This window comes from Heptranchias perlo, chromosome 7, assembly GCF_035084215.1.
Source record: "Heptranchias perlo isolate sHepPer1 chromosome 7, sHepPer1.hap1, whole genome shotgun sequence".
Taxonomy (NCBI): domain Eukaryota; kingdom Metazoa; phylum Chordata; class Chondrichthyes; order Hexanchiformes; family Hexanchidae; genus Heptranchias; species Heptranchias perlo.
Window position 1 is genome coordinate 30,090,967 of NC_090331.1, and position 20,018 is coordinate 30,110,984.

General features: G+C 40.5%; 1 protein-coding gene across 5 annotated transcripts in view; it reads right to left on the bottom strand.

Moving 5' to 3' along the window:
• thsd7ba (thrombospondin, type I, domain containing 7Ba) overlaps nt 1–20,018 on the bottom strand; it is a 646,137-nt gene that overhangs the window by 391,656 nt on the left and 234,463 nt on the right. For all 5 annotated transcript variants that reach the window (XM_067987207.1, XM_067987208.1, XM_067987209.1 and 2 more), the window contains exons 3-4: nt 6,880–7,681; nt 2,223–2,471 (exon numbers count right to left, since the gene is read on the bottom strand). In XM_067987207.1, coding sequence (XP_067843308.1) covers nt 2,223–2,471; nt 6,880–7,681 — 1,051 coding nt within the window. The remainder of the gene's footprint in view (nt 1–2,222; nt 2,472–6,879; nt 7,682–20,018) is intronic.

The window sequence follows — 20,018 nt, forward strand, 5'->3', positions numbered from 1 at the left end:
CTGGCAGTGTATTACAAGACAGTAATTCAATCAAGCAGTTCTGCTGACATTCTTAAACTGCTCAAGCTTCACTTTCAATGCGCTCGATTGAATTACTGCCTTGAGCATATGATGTAATGCGTTGCTAACCGTATATTATATCATATATAGATTATTGTAGCGTATTTCTCTGATCTATGCTATAATATTTCTGCGTAAATATATATTGCGTATTTCCCAGCTATCTTATGTCAACCTGAGAATACTATAACGGGATGCTGAAGCTACGTGAATTCACAATTACTGTAGTTTCTAAAATACGCTTGTGATGGACAGATGATTCTGAAGCATGCACACTCATATCAATAATCTGTCTTAAAAATATCAGCTTATTCTATTCTTTATTTAAATCCCAAAGGAGGAAAAACACAGGTAGATGTTTTTATGTTAAAGATTTGAAAATGGAAAGATATAGAGAGCAGTGATATTTTTATGCATTTATTACTTGTCCTAATTCACCTCTCACAAATAGTACTTAATGGGCAGTGACTTGATAACAGTGTCATGCTCTAGAATTATTTCAAAGTTTAGGTTCTGTGGAAAGCCATGGGCCACTAGAATGAGCAAAGCATCAAATAGTAATGGTGAGTTTGAGGAACTGTCTGTTGAGTTGAAAGTTTACTATAACTCCTGAGTTGATGGTTATCTCAGGAAGTGCAGCAACATAGTTATTTAAGTTCCCCTCTTTAGTACCTCAGTACTATCACCCTGCTAGTAAAGGTGGACCAATCTAGGATGCAAATTACCATCATCATCTCTCCAGCTGCTATCAGCGCTGCCCAATGAGCTTCTTACAGAAGATACACTTATGTGAAGCAGGGTGGGCCTGCCAGTCTTCCTAAGTGCGGTCCTATGCTATAACACTCAGCTGCTGTACCATGCACCATGTAATATCTGAGCTGTGAACCAACTAATCATATCCCGTAAGAATTGTCAACCTCATTCTCAGTTGAGGCTGGAATACAAACTTGAACCTTTTAGTTGAAATATTAATGCCGTCACACAGCTAACAAAACTCATTTTTTTAGAAATATTTTCAGTTTTGTTTATCACAAGCGTGTATTATCCTTCCCTTCCAATACTCCAGTTGTTTTGCCCATTAATTTGTGATGTTTTTATTCCTATTTTCACACTATGCTTGGTTTCTATTTTCATAATTGCAAGTTTTAATCTCAATGCTGCTCATAAACAAGAATTCAACATAGTTACTGCAGTAAAGGCCATGCCTTGCATTTCAACGGTCAAACCAGTTAAAACTGTCATAAAAATTAACCAGCTGTAAGTTTACTGTACCTGATAATGTATCTTAATTTTCATATGAAAACACACTTTCTTGCTTCTGCTTTATCAGTTATTCTGATTCAGGCTCAACCCAGCAATGTACAACCTCAATATCCTATTTGACCTTGAGCTGAGCTTCAAATTTCATATCCTAGCCATCACCAAAGCAGTCTATTTTCACTTCCTTAACATTATCTGCTTCCAGCACCACCATACTGAAAATCTCATCAATGTTTTTAATCACACCCCTGGACTCGGTTTTTCTAATACTCTACTTACTGCCTCTCAAGTTCCACTGTATGCAATCTCCAACTTGCCCAAACCTCCAACATCCGCAGCCTTTCCCATACCTAGTATCCCTTTCCTAGTGATCCTCTACTAGCTCTTTGCCCGTCAAATGCTTTGATTTCAAAATACTTATCCTCATTAACAAATCCTCTCACCCCATTCTAGCTCTTCAATTTCATTCAGCTTGACATACCAGCTCATGTCACACTCTTCCAACTCTGGCCAACTGTATGTTTCCCCCTTCCTTCACTGCACCAGTTTTCAGCATTCATTGCCTTGCACTCTGGAATGCTCTTCCTAATCCTCTCCTCCTTGCAACATTTTTCCATACCTTCAAATTCAGCCTCAAAGCTGTTCACCTTCTGTCAACTACCTAAATCTTCTAACACCTGCTAAGTGTCTGAATCCCTATCCTGTGAACGATCCTGGGACATTTTGCTATGTTAAGTGCACTATATAAAAACAAGTTGGTGTATTACAGTCCTGCAAAACTTTATTTAGAAAAAATAAAGTAATAAAGCATAATTAGCAAACAGAGTTGTTTGTAGGTATAAACTATAAATATAATATTTAATATTGTTTTTGAAAACAATGAAGTCATAGGTAGGACATACCTCGGACATTGTGGTAATCCTTCCCCTCCAATATTACAAGTCTCTTTTTCCTCGAGATTGGGACAATCTTTGCCACCCCCTATTGCTACATGCTTTATAAATCGAATCCTGCTTCTGTACCCCGGAGACAAGTCAGGTGATTGACAAGTCTTAGTGCATGAACTCCATCCAGACCATTCAGAAACGCCACAGTCGCTGGATATAACGCATGATTGAAAGATCGCAGGGGTGTCGTCGTGGATACAAAGGCTAAAGAAGACAAAAAACAATGAGACAGCATGTCAGTATTACAAAATCTAATACGCTTCAAATATTCTCTTGAGACATAAATCCTTATTAACAAAACTAAAAAGTTACTTATAACTTTGCATAAATCAGGACCACCTATAAACAATACTAAGGACATTGTTGACATGCTGTAGACGATATAATGGGTCCTAATAACCCAGCCTTTTCCAGTGCCCACTCACTTTAGTCATCCCACTATTGGTTGAACACTGAGGTTGACCCTTATCATTTCCTGGCTGATCTCTAGTTAATATAGCCTCCTTGTAGTAGGAACGGATGAAGTTAAGTCTGATGTTTGGTAAGTTCATAAATAAGAATCTCTAGGTTCTCATTGTAAAAAACAATGCTGGCTGCACTCAACAACTACAGCAGCCATTTTGTAGATTTCACCAAACCAGTTTACCTGTGGCTTTAGTTAACTCCACAACCATTGTTTACATGTTCTGGTCATTTCATTACATGCATTGAGAAATAACAGAAATGTAGTAGCATTTTTACATTAATAAGCTAACCTAGAAGCAAGATTCTCTCAAGTTTGTTGTAGAGTTAATTATATGATGGTACCAAAAAAAGTTGTGGACCTTTACCTCCAGGATTTTAGTGCGGCACTGCTAGAAGAAAGCAGGGTGAGAAAAAAATCTCTGCCACATTGCCACAGTAGTAAGGTATTCTTTCTTTGTTGCCTGTAGACATTAGCCTGGGTGGTCATAAGATCACCTTGGAGGAGGCATAGCCAGACAGACATCACCATATCCATGTGTGGCCAGCAAAAATCTAATAAAACTGCATTGCAGACCCTTGCCCCAATGTGGCAGGAATTCCAAATAAACTAGAAACCATTTTAACAGCTAATTAACTACTCCTCAAAGGAGAGGATGTAATCATCCCTCAAGTTATCACAGGTTGTGTGGCCCTACTACTCTATATCCCAAGTACCAGCGACAGCTGGAAAGTTTGCTAAATCGGCACGTGAATTATGGTTTACATACTCGTCAATTTAACACCATATAGAATAGTCTTGGTACTGTGGTGTTTAGGGCTGATACCTAACACAGAAACAGCTATAGCTCAAAAAAATGCATGTCCCAATGCATACAATGTTCTATCCCACCATGCTGTAATTACAGTCATGTACATATATCTTCATAACTAGTTTCAGTCCTTCATGGGTTATCACTATTCTAATGTTAACCTTTTGAGATAAGTCAGAACCCATAGGGTTAATGTTAGAAAAATGTTCCGAGCTTGGAAAATATTTGCAGGAAAGTTAGCAAAGAAAGGCACAGGAGGCAAACATGATAAATGATGCCTAAATATTCATTTTGGCTTCCAGCTGAATGAAAGTGATTAAAATGATTCTATTTAAATATGTTTGCTGCAAATAATATTTCATAGAAGAGAGACTGAGATTGCACAGTGCTTCTTGCTAGTAAAGAATATCCCTGTTATTGTTTCTATACCTTAGTATATACCTCCTCGTATACTTTAATGTGTGTCCATTCACAATAATTGAAATTAAACAGGTTATTTGGATGCTATTTTACAACCCTGTAAAAAATCCTCTGTAGAATTTAGACTAATTATTATCCTCCATTACTCAGTGCAACAACATCTGGCGCATAAGCACGCAGCGAGAATTAGAGCTTAGCCAGGGTGGTGAATTTTCTATGACAAATGATCAGTTTAACAGCATTTTAGTAGGATCATAAAAATGTCATACAGCATATCTGTGTTTCATGTGCAGCCATTTCAATTATGCTGTGGGTGATATGCTAAATTTTTGAAGCCAATTATATTTATATGGGAGAGTGGATGGGTAATGGTGACCTTGTAAAGAGAATCAATGGCAATCTTGAGAACAACAGTGGCACCATTCAGTCGGGTTCTGTAACTTCAGAGAGGGTAGCAATACCCTCTGAAAAGACAACAATATTCTTGGAGAAAATAACGGCAACCGACTTAGTGAGGGCAGGTTGCAACAGCATGGTGGTGGCATTCCAAGTAATGGAAAGCATTGAGAGATACTGTAGCCTGACCAAATCAGGATTGGCTTTAATTTTTAGTGTGAAGAACATATAAAAAATGTTCTACAATATAAAAGAGATAAATTCAAAATAGATATATATCTAATGGTATGATGAATGGCTCAGCTCAGTTGGGCTGTCACAATGAACCAATATTTAAAAAGCACTGCAAAAGTTACTTGAAATTAAAAATTGAGATACTCAAACATTAGTTTACTTTTGTTTATGATTCAATAGCAAGTATTATTCCTGTTTATTTTGTTTACTCCAACTTATCTATTTATATTGTTTTCAGTGTGCCTATCACACTGTAGGCATCATACTTTCTTACAGATACAAAACAATCTTTACAAAATCAGAAACAAAGACAGTTACTTAATGTTTTTTCCAACTGTGGGGAAATGCTGGAATTTAAAACCAGAGAAATAATTAACCTCTAATTGACTTGAGGATGTCCCAAAGAAGAATTACATCTAACTGAATTATTTACAGCAATTAGATCTTGTGGCCTTAAGGGGACATTGTATAATTCTGCTGCAAAGATAAAACTTAGTATAATGATTCTGTGCTTATGAAACAGCATATCATCTGACTTAACGTGAGCAATGCCATGGAAGATATAATTTATTTATTATAGGTGTAAATGAATTTATTAATTTAATCACAAAAATGTGACACAACATAATTAGCTGCAAAATGGTTTAACTGTGTTATGTTTTCCAAAAGATTAAATCCCTTTAAGGGGCATTGTTGCATCGGACAAGTTACTAGGCAAGTTATTTAACCAAGCATCACAATGGTGTATTAGAACCACAAAAGTGTTATTGTGTTACTTATGCATAATGCCATCAAAATAAAAATTCAGCACATCTTTTAAAACATTTTATAACAGCTTTTCCAGGCTTTTTCTTTTCTCGCAATATTGACAATTCCCCTCTTTAACTTTAGTGTTGCTGTTATAGAACTGCACTAAAATCCAGTTCGTTATTGAACCTTTATCCTACTATACAGTTGTAAAATTCCATACATTTATGAAAATTGCATGAAAAATGTTGGATGCGTTTACTCCACAGCACACTGCTTTTATTAATGTGAGTTCAAAACCCTTTTAACAAAAGGCATTTGAAGGATAGGGTTAACCGCCCCCTTTTAAACAGACATTTGAAAACCTGCAAACACAGTAATGCAGTAAGAGTGTAGTAAACTGTGTTCTTGCAAATCCTGTTTTTCCCTCAGTGATGCTGATGGTATTGGAGAAGTACGAGTTTCGGGATCGAAGACATTGTACTGCGGATAGATATCTAGATTATTAAATAAATAATCTAGATGGATAATATTGAGCTTAAAGCATTGTTTTCAAAACACACAGGCTTTTGGAAACATAAGCTTTTCAACATAACAGAGGGGGGTAATGTAAGCAAAGGCAACAAGGGCATACATCAAAGGCTTCAGATTGGGAAAGCAATGATAGGTGTGAAAAAAAAGCATGGGCTTCTCATTCCTATCTGGTAATCTGTTCAAAGAACTGGGATTTGTAAAACATCATAGTATTGCATCCAGCATATAGTCAAATGGTATAAGGAATGGATTTGAAGCCATTGAAGCAATCAAAATTGGAGACGTCAGGACCATTAAGAATGTTTGTGCATAGAAATGAAAAGGGCTATCTCTACATGAAAGGCCATAAACAGAGATAGTAAAGGGGCCTATTACGTTCTGTGGTTCAAGCACACAGTCTTTTCTACATCAAAGGGTCTCCAGTCCCATGATCAAAGCCTAAACTGTCAATCATTGAGGAATTTTAATGATTGAGGCATAGCAACAGGTAGCAATTGGAAAAAAAAGAATGGCACTCCCCAATCCTACGTCCTATTAGTAAAAACAATATAAAAGACTTTGAGAGAAGAACAGGCTCTTCACCACCCAGCAGTCACAAGGAATGCACACTGCAGTTGAACATCATGCCAGAAGAAGAGGACCTCATGGACTGAAGAGATGAATCGACTTTCAGGCCTGATAAGCAAAATCCTTGTTTTAAGGTTGTATATATTACATGATTTGCCTGATGTGTGTATGAATTGTTAAGTCATTACATAATAACATGGTGAATTATTAAGTGTATAACAGGATTTTATAGAGGAAAGTCATATGTATGGTTTGATTTTGCTTCATGAATGCCCGTATGAATTATATCACGAAATAATTACTTTTCATTAATGAAGCTACTGTAAGTGAGGGTGACTTTCTTTGCTTGACTTTTCATTCAGTTCCAAGAATCACAGGAAATAAGGTATACCCTATACTAATATTTGTCAACAAGTAAAAACCTGAAACAATGACCTTACCTGAGCATGGCGTTCTTTCCATCACTTCTTGTACAACGGACATGTCTTGTTTGATATCCTATCTCTATATCCCACGGCTTGGAGTGTTGGTGGATTGGATGCTTTGTGGGATTCTTTTCTGATGATTGCAAACTGAAGTTCAGTCGTGTTTTTCCACTTTGCCAGATTTGTCTTTGGTGCGGCAGTCTGCAGTCACTCCAGGGACCCACTTTTAAACTATACTGAAACTCATCCTCCCCAACCAGACAGGAGACCTGTATATCACAGCTTCTAGTTTCAGTTAGAGTTGGGCAGCTTTTACCACCATACAATGGTGGCGATAATACAGAACAAACACGATGTTGTAATCCTTTCCCACAACCTTTGCTGCAGGCTGACCAGGATGAGAACTCTGACACCACACAGTCCTGTGGGCAGGGAATGAGGCAGGCTTGGTCCGAGGCAGGCTTAGGTGTAAAGAATTCACAAATTTCATCTAACACCAGCGATCTGTTGGATTTTCGTACGCAGTGTACTTTCCTGTGCTGCAGCCCCTGTTGTGCAGTGACACAAGCTGAGGTCCTTGGTTTAACTTTATTTGAAGTAATATGAAGTACACAATCTCCCCATTTCGAGAATTCCCACTCAAAAAGTTCCTGGTGCCAGTCACACACCTTGAAGCAGTCCCTCTGAATTTCTGGTCTCACTTCATACTTACAGTGGGAATGGTGAGTTGTCCAACCTTCAACGTGGACACACCACACTGCTCTACTCTGTACTCCATTTGGACCACAGTCTTCACCAATACATCGACCCCACTGGCCTAAAAATAGAAAACAAAACTTGAGTAAGTACCTCATCTTAAACGAAAGAGCACATCCAGTATTGGCTTTAGCAGGAAGAGTAGACATGGACACATTTGAAAAACTGTGTGGTAATATATAGCAGACATAATTTGCTTGGATGTAATCTGCACTCAAGTGTCTTAAATACTAACTTAGCAAAGTAAATTATAGGTTCTGAACTGCCTGAAACAAAAATGAAGAGCTGAGGTTTGGTGCAACTTGAAAAACACTGAGTTCTGACAAAAGGTCTTCGACCTAAAACGTTAATTCTGTTTCTTTCTCCATAGATACTGCCTGACTTGCTGAGTATTTCCAGCATTTTCTGTTTTTATTCATGATTTCCAGCATCCGCTGTATTTTGCTTTTGAAAAACACTCTATTGGTCAGTAGCTAAAGGGCTGGAACAAATAAACAAGTGTCGAAAGACATGCTAAATTGCTTTATACATTGAAATGTAGAGAAACATGACTGGCAAAATGGCCCCATTATTCCTCTCCTATAACCCGAGGCACTCAGTTCTCAAGACGCAAAGGAAAGGAAAAAGTAGAGATTATGATGCTGGATCTTCACATCCTTCACATCACAAAAAGCACACAGATGGAAAGACCATTCAACCAATCTTTCATTCAGAAAGGCCCCACAGTGCCCCCAAGACGTTCCCGAAGTGATTTTAGCATTTTCACCTCCACTAATCAACCTTAAGTCCATTTCATGCATTGATCACTATGTGAAGAACAGGTGTACCTCAACTTCGAAAAGGCTTTTGATAAAGTTCCACCTGAAAGACCATTTATTAAACTCAAAATTGTAGGGATTCAAGGTGAAGCCAAGAAAATTTGTAAGAAACTGGCTGAAGGGTAGAAGACAATAGTACTTGTTAGACAATTTATGACAGAGTGAGGTGGAAGTACTAAGTGGGATGCCTTAGGGCTCAATGCTCGGGCCACTACTGTTTGTAATTTACATATGACCTGGATTCAGAAACTCAATGCAAAGTGGTAAAATTTGCAAATGATATCAAACTAGGAGGGGCAGTAGAATTGGAAGAGGCAGCTCAGAAATTACAGAATGAGTTAGAGAAAATAATTATGCGAACAGAACAATGGCAGTTGAAATTTAATCCTGATAAGTGTAAAGTGCTACACGCAGGAAGGAAAAATAGATGACATACTTACTCCATGAATGGTGTTGAAATAACTAAGGATGAAGCTGAAAGAGACTTAAGATTCTTAATAGATTCAATGTTAAACATGTGCAACCAATGCAGATCAGCAATCAACAAAGTTAATAGGACATTGAGTTATATGGCTACGACAGCGAAATACAGGAGGAGATAATGATCAAATTTTATAGTTCTCTAGTCTGTGCTCAGTTCTGATCACCAAGAACAAGATAGACATTCAAGCATTGAGGACAGTGCAGAGAAGAGCCACGAGGTTGAACTCCAATGTCAAAGGCCTGAGTTATGAGGAAATACTGGAGAGACTAGAGCATTTCAGCCTTGAAGAGAGGCATCTGAGAGGTGATCTTATAAAAGGTATATAAGATTGTTAAAGGTATATTAAATGATGAATATGGAATATGACTTCAAATTCAACAAGATATGGGACACAGGTTCAAACCCGAGGTGGGATGGGTGGAATTCCTGTGCCGAGAAAAGGCGCAGAGATTGTAATAATAGAAATGAGAGGGAATGGGCAAAACTAAGGTGACAGTAGTGGGGTCATTTAAGATTTTGGTGAGATATCATTTAGAGTCTTGTGTACAATTTTGGTCTCCCCACTTGAAAAAAACACTGACACGAAAGAAAGTATAGAGGAGGGTAACCTTAATGACTTCATACATTAGTTTTATAATTGCTGCAGAGGCATAGAATTAGAGGGGATCTGATTCAGGAATTAAACATCATTGAGGGGATTGATAACATGCAAGTAATTAGATTATTTGAGGTAATGGGGCCGGGTAGAACTGGGGCCACCTATTTAAATTGAGAAAGCAGGGAGTGAGGTTAGATGTTCTGATGTCTTAGTTTTCTTAAAGGGTAATAAACTTGTGAAACAGAATTGTGGAGATGGTAGGGAGGACTAACTTCTTCCAATCTTTCAAGAAGGCTTAAGGAAAGAACAATTATTCTGGAAAATAACTAATGGATTTGGAACATCCTGGAAATGCTTGATTGCCTTTGAAGAATTTTAGGCAGAGGATCCTTGAAACGGGTTTCTGCCTACCCCCGGAGGTGGGTGTGAGGGGAGGCGAGCAAGGTAATTGGATAGGGGAGAGTCCAACTGACAATCAAGCAGTGCCAAATGGCCCTGATATCTTTATCTCATCCTCGGTACTCAGCATAACTTAAAGCTTCCTCTGGTGATGGCGTTTGAGTGCCCACTTTGAGGGGTGCCTGAAGAATCCATTGTTGCAGACTTCTTAAACCAGTTTCTACTTTAGGCCTTCCACCCCCAATTCTAGGTGCAGGCTCCTGCTAGCAGGCAGGGCTGCAACAGGGCAGGTCAGAGCTATGTTAATTTTTTTTTATTATTCGTTCATGGGATGTGGGCATCGCTGGCAAAGCCAGCATTTATTGCCCATCCCTAATTGCCCTTGAGAAGGTTGTGGTGAGCTGCCGCCTTAAACCGCTGCAGTCCGTGTGGTGATGGTTCTCCCACAGTGCTGTTAGGTAGGGAGTTCCAGGATTTTGACCCAGCGACGATGAAGGAACGGTGATATATTTCCAAGTCGGGATGGTGTGTGACTTGGAGGGGAACATGCAGGTGGTGTTGTTCCCATGTGCCAGCTGCCCTTGTCCTTCTAGGTGGTAAAGATCATGGGTTTGGGAGGTGCTGTTGAAGAAGCCTTGGTGAGTTGCTGCAGTGCATCCTGTGGATGGTACACACTGCAGCCACGTGCGCCGGTGGTGGAGGGAGTGAATGTTTATGGTGGTGGATGGGGTGCCAATCAAACGGGCTGCTTTGTCCTGGATGGTGTTGAGCTTCGAGTGTTGTTGGAGCTGCACTCATCCAGGCAAGTGGAGAGTATTCCATCACACTCCTGACTTGTGCCTTGTAGATGGTGGAAAGGCTTTGGGGAGTCAGGAGGTGAGTCACTCACTGCAGAACACCCAGCCTCTGAACTGCTCTTGTAGCCACAGTATTTATGTGGCTGGTCCAGTTAAGTTTCTGGTCAACGGTGACCCCCAGGATGTTGATGGTGGGGGATTCGGCGATGGAAATGCCGTTGACTGTAAAGGGGAGGTGGTTAGATTCTCTCTTGTTGGAGATGGTCATTGCCTGGCACTTGTCTGGCGCAAATGTTACTTGCCACTTATGAGCCCAAGCCTGCATGTTGTCCAGGTCTTGCTGCATGCAGGCATGGACTGCTTCATTATCTGAGGGGTTGCGAATGGAACTGAACACTGTTCAATCATCGGCGAACATCCCCATTTCTGACCTTATGATGGAGGGAAGGTCATTGATGAAGCAACTGAAGATGGTTGGGCCTGGGACACTGCCCTGAGGAACTCCTGCAGCAATGTCCTGGGGCTGAGATGATTGGCCTCCAACAACCACTACCATCTTCCTTTGTGCTCGTTATGACTCCAGCCACTAGAGAGTTTTCCCCCTGATTCCCATTGACTTCAATTTTACTAGGGCTCCTTAGTGCCACACTCGGTCAAATGCTGCCTTGATGTCAAGGGCAGTCACTCTCACCTCACCTCTGGAATTCAGCTCTTTTGTCCATGTTTGGACCAAGGCTGTAATGAGGTCTGGAGCAGAGTGGTCCTGGCGGAACCCAAACTGAGCATCGGTGAGCAGGTTATTGGTGAGTAAGTGCCGCTTGATAGCACTGTCGATGACACCTTCCATCACTTTGCTGATGATTTGTAGTAGACTGATGGGGCGGTAATTGGCCGGATTGGATTTGTCCTGCTTTTTGTGGACAGGATTATACCTGGGCAATTTTCCACAACTAGCACAGCTAGTTAATGGACCTGCAAAACCAGGCATCTTCAGGTCAAATAAGGCACAGTGTACTTTGAGTGTGCTACAACTGACTCGTGCCCTTGCGCATTGGGGAGAGGAATATTCGGGCCAACTGAAGTTTGTTTGTCATGATAACAAAAGAGCACCATTCTACTCTTTTGGTAACTAAGTACCCGTTACCCTATTCTTTATGCAATTTTGGAGAAATTGCACTGTGCATTATTTGCATTAGAATGCAGAAATACATTTTCATGAAATTAGTTTAATTGGTATTTTAGCAAAGGAATTTGTTTCACCCCACGTTTTCTTGACATAGAATCTTACAGCACTGAAGGAAACCATTCGACCCATTTGGCCTGTGCCTGCTCTTTGAAAGATCTGTCCAATTTAGTCCCACACTCCAGCTTTTTCCCCATAACCCTGCAAATTAGTCCTCTTCCAGTACATGTCCAATCGCCTTTTGAAAGTTCCTGTGGCATCTGCTTCCATCACCCTTTCAGGTAGTGCGTTCCAGATCTTAACAACCCTCTGTGTGAAAAGAATTATCTTCATTTCCCCTCTAGTTCTTTTGCCAATTATTTTAAATCTATGACCTTTGGTTACCAATCCAATTGCCAGAGGAAATAGTTTCTCCCTACTTGCTCAATGAAAATCCCTCATAATTTTGAATCACCTCAGTAAAGGAGGTATATAGAATACACATACCATAATCTAGCCCAACCAGATTATTTTAATTGTTTATCATGGTTAATAAACCATTGGATAGAAACATCTTCTATCCAAAATCATTTTGTGTTCTCTCATGGATTATTTACATATGCTATATTTTACATACAAGATGTGATTTTAGTCCATAAGCATCTCCACATGTGATTTTTAGAATGGGCTATTCTTTTTATAAAACCCAAAAAACACTTCTATTTTCCACAAAATATATATATAAATAATCAGAGGACCAATTGCTCTGATCATTCTGCTCTTCAATATTTTTTAAAAAGCCACTGTCAGGAGGGAAAATAAAAATCAATTTCTAACAACAAAGACATAGAAGACAAAACAGGGACTGGCAGAAATTTAGAGGAGGGACCTTTTCCAGGCTGCAAAGTAATTCTTGCTGAGAAATGTCATGTCTTGCAAATTATTGTCACAGCTTTCGGATTACAAATGTTTTTGATTTCACAAGCAATTCATGTGGAGTTATACATTTGTATTAGAAAGTAGAAACAGGCAGTCTTGTGATGGGTCGCAGAGCAGTAGCATTGGGGGCAGCCTCAGGGACAGAATGGAAGGCAATCTGAGAAAGTATTAGGAATTAGGGAAGGAAGTGGTAAGCAGATTGGAGGGGAAATTGGTCAGAGCGGACCACAATGTGATCTGATTAGGGTCAACTGCTTTTCCAGCTAACTGCTTAAGTTATAACCATTCTCCACAGATGTCTTTTTCATTTGAATAGTTATTAAGAAAATATTTCTTTTGTAATTTATTTATTTATCCTGTTCCACTCTTCTCTATGTTTTCACATTCATGCAGTAAGTGTCCATGTATGCAATAGTTGGCCAGTTTTACCTCAGTGTGGGGGAACTTTTAGAAACGATAATCTGGGACAGAATCAACAGTCACTTGGACGAGTGTGGATTGATTAGGGAAAGCCAGCACGGATTTGTTATCGGCAAATTGTGTTTAACTAACCTGGTCGAGTTTTTTGATGAGGTTACAGAGAGGGTGGATGAGGGCAATGCAGTTGATGATTTGTATGTGGAATTTCAAAAGGCGTTTGATAAAGTGCCACACGGTAGGCTTATCATCAAGATTGCGGCCCGTGGAATAAACGGGGCAGTAGCAACATTGATACAGGATTAGCTAGGTGACAGGAAATAGAGAGTAGTGGTGAACGGTTGTTTTTTGGACTGGAGGGAACTGTACAGTGGTGTTCCCCATGGGTCAGTGCTGGGACCATTGCTTTTCTTGATATATATTAATGACTTGAACTTGGGTGTACAGGGCACAATTTCAAAATTTGCAGATGACACAAAACTTGGAAGGGTAGTAAACAGTGAGGAGGATAGTGATAGACTTCAAGAGGATATAAACAGGCTGGTGGCATGGGCAGACACGTGGCAGATGAAATTTAACGCAGAAAAATGTGAAGTGATACATTTCGGTAGGAAGAATGAGGAGAGGCAATATAAACTAAAGGGCACAATTCTAAAAGGGGTATAGGAACAGAGAGATCTAGGGTTATATGTGCACAAATCGTTGAAGATGGCAGAGCAGGTTGAGAAAGCAGTTAAAAAAGCATACGGGGTCCTGGGCTTTATAAAGAGTGGCATAGAGTACAAAGGTATGGAAGTCACGACGAACCTTTATAAAACACTGGTTCAGCTACAACTGGAGTATTGTGTCCAGTTCTGGGCACCGCACTTTAGGAAATATGTGAAGGCCTTAGAGAGGGTGCAGAAGAGATTTTCTAGAAAAATTCCAGGGATGAGGGACTTTAATTATATGGATAGACTGGAGAAGCTGGAATTGTTCTTCTTGGAACAGGGATGGGTGTGAGGAGATTTGATAAAAGGTATTCAAAATCATGAAGGGTCTGGACAATGCAGACAGAGAAAAACTGTTCCCATTGGCAGAAGGTTCAAGAACCAGAGGACATAGATTTAAAGTGATTGGCAAAAGAACCAAAGGTGACATGAGGAAAAAACTTTTTTTTCACATAACGAGTGGTTAGGATCTGGAATGTACTGCCCAAGGGGGTGGTGGAGGCAGATTCAATCATGGCCTTCAAAAGGGAACTGGATAAGTACTTGAAAATAAACAATTTGCAGAGCTACGGGGATAGGGCAGGGGAGTGGGTCTAGCTGGAATGCTCTCGCATAGAGCCGGTGCAGACTCGATGGGCCGAATGGCCTCCTTCCGTGCTGTAATCTTTCTATGATTCTAAGAGCAGATGCAGTTGATCAAAGACAATCTGTAAGCTGAGGCTGGCCTGGAGTGACACTCTGACTTCCCATTCATCACATGGACATTCACTCTGTGCCTCCCCAACCACAAAGCCAAGATCAAGAAGCCCTCACAGGGAAAGATTTGTAAACACAAGCACAGGTGATATACATGCTGCACAATGATTGTTAAATGTTTCATCTTCATAATGTTGCCTTACTAACAGAAAGTGATTGATCCAGCTGGTCCGACACAAGAAAGTAAGTTTAAGCAATCAGGGGACGATTCCTACATTTCATCAGTTCTTTATTACAATACAAGTCTGATACTGGAGCTGGAAAATATTTGTCGATTAACAGAATGTATCAGTACAATCCTGCCTTCAGAATCATAGCCTTATAGTCACCAGATATATATCTAACATCATAATTCAAAAATAACAGGCTTATGATGACATCTCTTCACAACTATCAGCAGGTTATGAAAGGTTTACTAATTCTTTTTATGTATTGAAGTCAAGTACTAGTCCCCACTTGTTAACAGTCCCACTCTTTCTGGGAAAATACCATTGTTGTAGAATTTATCCAATACTCCTTTGAATGCAAGCGACATCCACTGATGGTTATTTTTTCTTTGTCACTTTTATTTTCTAAAAAAATGTGGTAGTTGTATGATTCTTCTAAATTATAGCAATAAGTATAGGCTGAATGATCAAACTATTCTATTATACATGATGGTTCCTGTGTTGGAGCTGAACAGAAAGGAGTGTCTGTGGAGGGCAGCAACCCAGGAATGAACAGCAGAGATGTAGAGATAGACAAATATTCTGGAGTTTTCTTTGATTATTTCTGACACTCAGAGTATTTATGCAGAATTTTATCATGGGACATTAAATAGGAGTGTCGACTGCACATGATATGTGAAAAAGCATGTTTTAACAGCTAAATAGTCTATTTTTGTTTAAGTTTTATGTTTTAATTTTCAACAACAACTGCAATTTGCATTTTTATACCACTTTTAATGTAGAAAAAGTCCCAAAGCGCTTTACAAAGCTGTAATCAGACAAAAATGGACACCGAGCCAAAAAAGATATGGAAAGGGGTGACCAAATGTTTGGTCGAAGCTGTGGATTTTAAGGAGGGTTTTAAAGTAGGAGAAGGAGGTGGAAAAGCAGAAGGGTTTAGGGAGGGAATTCCAAAGCATGGAGCCGAGACTGCTGAAGGCACTTCTGCCAATAGTAGGGCTAAGGGAGGGGGTGAACAAGAGGCCAGAGTCAAAGGAACGGAGAGTTTGATCACAGAGCACAGCAGAGTGAGTCAGTAATGGAATGAGTGGGAACAGAGTGTGAGGACTTTAAAACGGGACTTGGATGAGAATGGGAAGAAGGTGCTAATGAGATTTACAAAGGGACAACAGCAAGAGGAAAAAAGGAGGGAAAGGGAGAATTCAAGGAATTAAAAAGAGAAAGAGTAGCAGACAAGTTGTGGTATTTGGGGGTTTGATTATTTGGTTTACAGGTAGAATCCTGTGCAAACCGGACCCAGAAAAACAAATGGTATGTTGCCTCCCAGGTGCACGGGTCGAGATTCTGACATCTGGGGTGACAGAATGCTACAGGGAGCAGGAGAGGAATCAATTGGTGTCACCCATGTGGGAATGAATAACATAGGTAGAAGTAAACCAAAGGTTCTTCATGCTAAATTTAGGGCATTAGGAAGGAGGTTTAAGGAAAGGGCCTCAAGTGTAATATTTTCTGAATTACTACCTGTGCCACATGCTAGTGAAGAGAGACAGAGGGTAATTAGGCAGACCAACACATGGCTAAGGCTTTGGTCTAAGGAATCAGGATTTTGGTTTCTCAAAAAAAATGGGTCACCTTTTGGAATGGGGGAGCATACACAGACCAGATGGGCTCCACCTAAACAAATGGAAGGGGTGTAGAGGTGTTGGCAGGCAGGATAGATAGAATGGTGGGGGAGTATTTAAACTTGATGTGGTGGTTGCGGTAGGTTTAAGAGAGTGCCCGCAATGATTGGAACCAGCCTTAAGATGTAAAAATGTTAATAAAGAAATGAGAAAGATAAAAAGCATTGGAGCTGTGCTTGCATTAATGCAAGAAATCTGACAAATAAGGTGTGTGATCTGGCAGGTCTTGCAGGGGTTGATAGATTGGACGTCATTATATCACAGAGACATGAAGGAATCATCCAATCAATGGGATACATATCTGGAAGAATAAACATTGTTTGAAGAGACTGTACCATGAGGTGGTGTGGCAATATATATAAACTCCAATATTGAGGCACAAGTGAGAGAGGATATAAAAAAGGCAAGGGCAGACGCAGAATCAATTTGGGTAGAATTAATAGATGGTAACAAAGGTAAACTGTTACTAGGGGAATGCTATAGACTCCCAGAGCAGAGAGAAAGTCTTGATCTGGATCTGTGGGATGAGATAAGGGAGGCGACTCGTAAGAGACCAATTATAGTAGTTGGAGATTTCAACTTACCAGAAGGGAAAATTACTGGGACAATAATGTCTCTATTGGTAAAACAGGGATGGGATTTCTAGAGTTAATGGAAGACTGTTATATTAAGAAATAAGGGATGAAATGGCAGGAACTCTGGCACAATCTTCCAGAAATCACTGATACTGGGAAGGTGCCTGGGAACAGGAGAAAGGCAGACATTACTCTTTTTCTAACAAAAAAGGTAGCAACAACGACCCAGGAAACTATAGAACAATGAGTTTGCTGTCCCTTGTGGGTAAAGTTATGGAAATCCTTATTAAAGGTAAGATCATGGAACACCTGTACAGGAATAAAATCATAAAAGATAGCCAATATAGGTTCATGAAGGAGAAGTCTTGTCAATTTAATTTACTGGTTTTCTTTGAGGATATGACAAGGGAGTTTTTTTTAGGGTAAGGCACTGGATATTGGTACTTGGATTTCAGCAATGCCTTTGATACAGTTCCTTTGGAAAGGCTGGCACTGCAAATGGAGAAATTGGGAATCAGTGTAAATCTTCTACAATGGTTACATAATTGGTTGACCAATAGAACCCAGAGGGCGGTGGTTCAGGGATTGTCATCAGCCTGGGAGAATGTTGCCAGTCGGGTTCTACAGCAGTCTATTTTGGGACCTCTTTCGTTTACTATCTTCATAAATGATCTGGAACTAAATTGAAGCTAAGGCAACAATGCTCAGTGGGAGTGAGTAAAACAAATCAGATGTTGGAATAAAAACAGAAAATGCTGGAAATACTCAGCAAGTCAGGCACCATCTGTCAGAACACAAAGGGTCATCGACCTGAAATGTTAATTCTGTTTCTTTCTCCACAGATGCTGCCTGACTTGCTGAGTATTTCCAGCATTTTCTGTTTTTACTTAAGATTTCCAGCAACTGCAGTATTTTGCTTTTGAAATCAGATGTTGGGATGTATTAAAAGGTCAATATTGAGCCAAAATAGTGAGGTAGTCCTGCCACTTTATAAATCATCGGTGTGACCACACTTAGAATACTGTGTACAGTTCTGGTCGTCACAGTGCAAAAAGGATATTGCAGCTATTGAAAGGATACAGAAGAGAGTAACCATAGTGATTGAGGGGATGGAGGGATTGGATTACGAGGAGCAATTATGTGAATTAGGTATATTCTGACTGGAAAAGAAGGATGAGAGGTGATATAATTGCTGTTTTTAGGATTCTAAAGGGACTAGATGGTTAAATTAGATGGAACTTGGTCTTTTTCTCATCTTGCAATTCCTATGTTCTGGGAGGTATGTAGGGCTGGAAGAGGTTATAGAGACAGAGAGAGGTAAGACGCTGAAGGATTTAAAAATGAGAATTTTAAATTGGAGGAATTGGGGGACTGGGAGCCAATGTACGTGCTGAGGTTCTACTTGTCCCCGGTGTTGAGAAGGATGGGCCTGGCTACGCTGCCACGGAACGCTCCGTCCAGTTGGACCGTTCCGCCCCACCTGTCCTTCATGGAAAAGTTTGTGCAGAAAAACACCTTTGACCACAAGGCGATCAGCAAGTGGTCCGCACGTAACGTCCTCGAGACCCTGCGGGAAAAGGAGATGGTGGATCCTGTCGGTTGGTTCCCCGAGCAAACTGTCAATGCCATTTGACAGAACGCCTCATCGCCAGAGCTTTCAAACAAGCACCAAGACCTAGCTTGGCTGGTGGTGAGAAGGGCCCTTCCAGTCAGATCATTCATGCACTCCCAGAGTCTCAGCGCCACCACGCGCTGTTCCCGAGGAGGCTGCGGTGGGGACGAGACCGTCAGCCATCTCCTTCTGGAATGTGCCTTTGCAAAGAAGGTCTGGAGAGAGATGCAGTGGTATCTGTCCAGGTTCATCCCGAGCAGTTCCGTAACACAGGATTCTGTGCTCTACGGGCTGTTCCCGGGGACGCACACTGAGACGGACATCAACTGCTGCTGGAAGACCAACTCGGTGAAAGACACCCTTTGGTCTGCCCAAAACTTGCTGGTCTTCCAGTGCAAGGAGCTGTCCTCGACTGAGTGTTGCAGACTGGCACATTCCAAGGTCCAGGACTACGTGCTCAGAGACGCACTGAGGATTGGTGCGGCCGCCGCAAAGGCTCTATGGGGAAAGGCAACCGTTTAGAGCCTTCCCGCCATTGTATACAGAGGGGCTGCAATCAGGGAAAAACCCCCTCGGGCAGAATGTAAAATTTCGAATTGATTTAATGTAACTGTAATGAATCTGTAATGCACCTGTAAAGAATCTGTAACGTACCTGTTATCAATAATCTGCATTGAGGGTAATACAATGAGGCACCCTAGAATGTCATGAACTGTAATTATGTCCAATGTGTTCATTGAACTGTACTTGATGTAACCTGCAAATTGTATGATCTGTATTGTGTACGTTTGGAATGTGATATGACAACTGTATTGTATATATTGCTGCAAATTTTATGAATAAAGTATATTTTTTGAAAAAAAAATCAAGGAGAGGAATGCAGACTAGGATACGGCCAGCAGAGTTTTGGATGACCTGAAATTTACAGAGCACGGAGAAAGGGAGTCCAACAAGAAAAGCATTGGAATAGTCGAGGTGGGCGCTGTTGTGGAGGTAGAGTAGGCGGTCTTTCTGATGGAGAGAATATGGGGTTAGAACACAGTTAGGGGTCAAATACGACACCTAGGTTGCAAACAGTTTGGTCCAATCTGGGGCAGTGGCTGAAAAAGGGGATGAATTCGATGGCGAGGGTACAGACTTTGTGTTGGGAGTTGAAGATGATGGAGGAAGTTGCATCTCATCCAAGACTAAACATTGGACAAGCAGTCTGACAGCATAGAGGCGGTGGAGAAGTAGAGCTTGGTGACGTCAGTGTACAAGTGGAAGCTGACCCCATGTCTTC